The following is a 3,755-nucleotide window of genomic DNA, read 5'->3' on the forward strand; positions in this document are numbered from 1 at the left end:
CGCACTGGATCAGTGAGTCGACATTGTTTCAAGTTTAAGCCTATGCAATAAAAGCATAGAAGCTTTTTGATTTATGTGATTACGACTGGTTCCTCGTACATTTTAATTGAGTTTGGGAATTCGTAATTTCTTTACTTCTTCATCTTCTTCCCTCTTTTCGCAGTAGTTAAAGCCAGGTTATGCCATGCTTATTTTCACTCATTTAAATCCCTTATTCAACGTCAGAAATACCAGCGAAAAGACTACACAAAATTAGGGAAGTTAAAATCTAAATCACTAAGCCGATGCATTTTATTAAAAGAAAGTATTGCAAATTTTGCAGTCACGTTTTCGTCGGTAAAGCCATACACGTTACTCCTCCCTTGAGTTAATTAACATTACACGTTACCCCGCACTTGAGTTAATTAACATGTACGATCAACCTAAATTAGTTTTAATTTTTACATCCTTTATTCATTCATTATTTCTTGGGCAAGTCTTTCGACATTTTGGTGAATCTGGGATAGTGTCATAAATTCTGATTGCTCAATCACATTTACAATAAAGATTGTATGGTCTAACGAATGACATTTCAACCAAGTCTTGCCGTTGATGCCAACTGCAAACTCAAACGGAATAACTTTTTGAAGTACCTTCAATATGGGACCCTCAGGACTGAGCATTCTTTAATAAATTTTGTTAATTCTAAAAAAAAAGTTCGACCACATTAACAAAATTATAAATTTAAAACCATGATAAAGAATAATTCACTTTCATTGCAAACACTTCTTTGCATGTATACTTAAAAAAATAAATTGTGAATTGGCTAAGAATGCGGTGATGAAGTTAAACGAAATACATAATTCATACTTTCTTGCCAAACCCAATGAATGTGTAAAAAGGAATCCATCTTTCAAAAGTCCCATTCCATTTGCTTTACCATTTAGGTCTGCACAAACCAATTCAGCTTCCATGTCTTTGTTGGCTATTGATAAACGACAATACACAACATCTCCAATCTATTCAAGAAAATGAATTATTCCGTAACTTTGAATATCTGAAGTTGTAAATTTGTTTTTATATAAAGTAATTATATGAATATAATGCATTTCAAAACTCAACATATCATTGATTAATCTGATCTGAACAAGAGAACAAGAAGTCAAATTGTTACAAGATGATAAACACAAGACGAAAAGAAAGCGGTAAAGAAAATAAAGCAGCTGTGACTGCTTAGCTGCTTCGTATATTGAAAGAGTTAAGGCATCATTCGTTTCGTTTTCTTTGAAACGCTTTTTAATGAAAGTAAAGTGAAATTGGTGAATGTTAAGAACAGAGCAGCACCAAGAGAACGAACAGAAAATATAGAGACATAATAAAGATTGCGTAAGTAGATGGAATTAAATGGTGAAGCACAAGAGTCAATTCTAAAACAGACACAGAAACTGCAGTATTTAATTATTGACGGTATGAAATCCTATATGTTAAAGTCCGTTCACAAGATCCGATTGCTTCGGTTCCGACTTTTGGTTGCTTGTTCAGATGGTGCGATAATTTTGTTGATATTTATATTCGTTTAGATATTTATAGTCGTGAAAGCAGGCACTTGTGCTATCTAGTACATTATCGATATATTTTTCGTATTTTTGTTCTTGTTTCCAAGTCTTTTTTCAAATTTATGTAATTGAACTAGCAGCTTTCTTTGATCTTGTCGGATGAAAATAGAGCAAGTTCTATTTTCATCCGATTATTTAGATTGACGGATCCAACTATAGTAAGCTCGGTATATGTGTTCACACAATCCGTTTTTTAGGATCCGACAAATCAGATTGTGTGAACGGGCCTTAAGATGGGTATTTTTTCATTGAGAACATTTGAAATCAACATATGCTGTACTCATCTCCACACTACTGTGATGTTATTTTTAAACAATACTTCAGCTGGCAGCCATTCTTGTATACACAATTCGGAATATTTGGACATATCAAAAGCCTCATCGATATCGATTTGATTCATTCGCACCACTCCGTAACGATAGCAAAGTGAAATGGTTTGTTCATGGCAAAGATTATATGTCTGCCGTTGCTCATGCCATTGTAGCTGCACACAAGGAAATACTGATTACTGATTGGCAAATGAATCCATATATCTTTATGAAAAGGCCTGATAATGGCGTCGACAGTTTGAAATAGCGACTCGATCTCGGCGGTGATCATACAATTTCAACTTTAAACAAACAACCCAATATAGTGGTTTATCGTCATCCACACCGTTTCAACGTATTAAAACACCTTTTTTACGAAAATACTATGGAGCCATAATGAAAAACGTATTATTATTGACAGGCGGATAGCTTTAGTAGGTGGAATTGATCTTTGCTATGGTCGTTGGGATACTCCATCTCATGAGCTGATGGACGATTATCTACCTCATCCTTGTGCTGAGGAACATTGTGAAAATATGGAAGCAGGTAACACATATAAACGATATCGTCAATGGGTTGGAAAGGATTATAAAAACGATTATTATTTGAACAGCAGTAAAATTAATTGGGAAAAGCCCAATGATGATTATGAATATATTAATAGAAGTCAAATTCCTAGAATGCCATGGCATGATGTTGCGTGTGCGTTTACCGGCGATGCGGTCTCGGATGCTGTAAAGCATTTTCGTTAACGATACTATGCTAAACCCAGTAGGTGGACGTGGAGTCTTCAACATTTGCCAATAGAGCTTGATGTATCGGACAGTAAAGTGCTTGATATCGATGACAGCTTATTTACAAAGGTTAACATTCAAGTTCTTCGTTCGGTTGACAATTGGCCAGCTGGGAAACCCCACGAAGCCTCCATTTATAACGATTTTAACGCAATTGACAATGCAGAGAAATACATTTACACCGAGAATCAGTTTTTTAATCTCATCCTAACCTGAAGTGGAGAATCAGATTCAATCGGCTTTGGCGGATCGCATTCATCGTGCCTACAAGAATGGTGAGGATTTTCACGTGATGATAGTTATGCCTTTGAAACCAGAGTTTGGAGCCGAGGATTGGAAATCAAACTGGCCATTAAATAGTTTAAAAAGACTTAGTTACTGGAACTATGCCACTCTTTTTTCGGGGAAGCACTCATTAACATATAAACTGAAAGAGTTGATGCCAGACATTTCAGTGAATAGTTATTTTAGTGTCTATGGATTACGAACACACGATAAAGAATAGAAAGTTGGAAAGTTTTCACATTTCTTAAGATGTCGTCTTCTCAAGGAACATTTGGGGCTTTTGAACACGGAAAATATAGTAACTAGCTCGAAGAAAGTACAGGATCCTTTGTTGCAATCATTTATTACATTTCTGTAATAAATGGTGGTTTGGCAGGAGAATATTGCTAAAAAATGAAGCGAGGAATATGGACGACCTCAAGAAATGGATGCAGGAGAAAGGTTTCGTCCACACTGATCAAAACCTTGCTAACGAAGAACTGAAAAATATTCATGGACACATCGTTACGTTTCCAGGTCTCTTCTTAATAGATGTACTTAGCTCTTCAATAGTTCACAAGACTGGAGTATATAGAACGGCTGAGTAAACGTACATGTAAAATTAGCAAAATGCGCGAAAATTCAACAGATCAATTCCGGCTTGGCACATTCACTAGCCAGGTGCATTTGCAATCTTTTTGAGGGCAGTGCGGGGACCAAAGAGCAGATGCTGGAAGGATGTTGCCTTTCCTCGCATAATTTATTTTTCAAATAATTATTTTCAACATTAACAT

General features: G+C 35.7%; 1 protein-coding gene and 1 pseudogene across 1 annotated transcript; one reads left to right on the forward strand and one right to left on the reverse strand.

Moving 5' to 3' along the window:
* Window positions 1-289: 289 nt before the first annotated feature.
* Window positions 290-1,353, reverse strand: LOC124457231 (exosome complex component RRP40-like). Its single transcript, XM_047007513.1, has 3 exons — window positions 1,324-1,353; window positions 850-998; window positions 290-663 (listed from the first exon to the last, which is right to left on the reverse strand). The coding sequence occupies exons 1-3, from the start codon at window positions 1,351-1,353 to the stop codon at window positions 450-452; spliced, it is 393 nt and encodes a 130-aa protein (XP_046863469.1). The 3' UTR covers window positions 290-449.
* Window positions 1,354-1,373: 20 nt separating this feature from the next.
* Window positions 1,374-3,202, forward strand: LOC124457232 (annotated as a pseudogene).
* Window positions 3,203-3,755: the final 553 nt, after the last annotated feature.

Source organism: Xenia sp. Carnegie-2017, unplaced genomic scaffold, assembly GCF_021976095.1.
Source record: "Xenia sp. Carnegie-2017 unplaced genomic scaffold, XeniaSp_v1 HiC_scaffold_6, whole genome shotgun sequence".
Lineage (NCBI taxonomy): Eukaryota > Metazoa > Cnidaria > Anthozoa > Malacalcyonacea > Xeniidae > Xenia > Xenia sp. Carnegie-2017.

Excerpts from the sequence above, each read along its gene's own strand:
- LOC124457231 (XM_047007513.1), bottom strand. The coding sequence starts at position 1,353 with ATGTCTCTATATTTTCTGTTCGTTCTCTTG. Across the intron at positions 999-1,323 it reads ATTTTCTGTTCGTTCTCTTG|ATTGGAGATGTTGTGTATTG; the intron begins GTGCTGCTCTGT and ends TTTCTTGAATAG. Across the intron at positions 664-849 it reads TCATTGGGTTTGGCAAGAAA|AATGCTCAGTCCTGAGGGTC; the intron begins GTATGAATTATG and ends AATTTATTAAAG.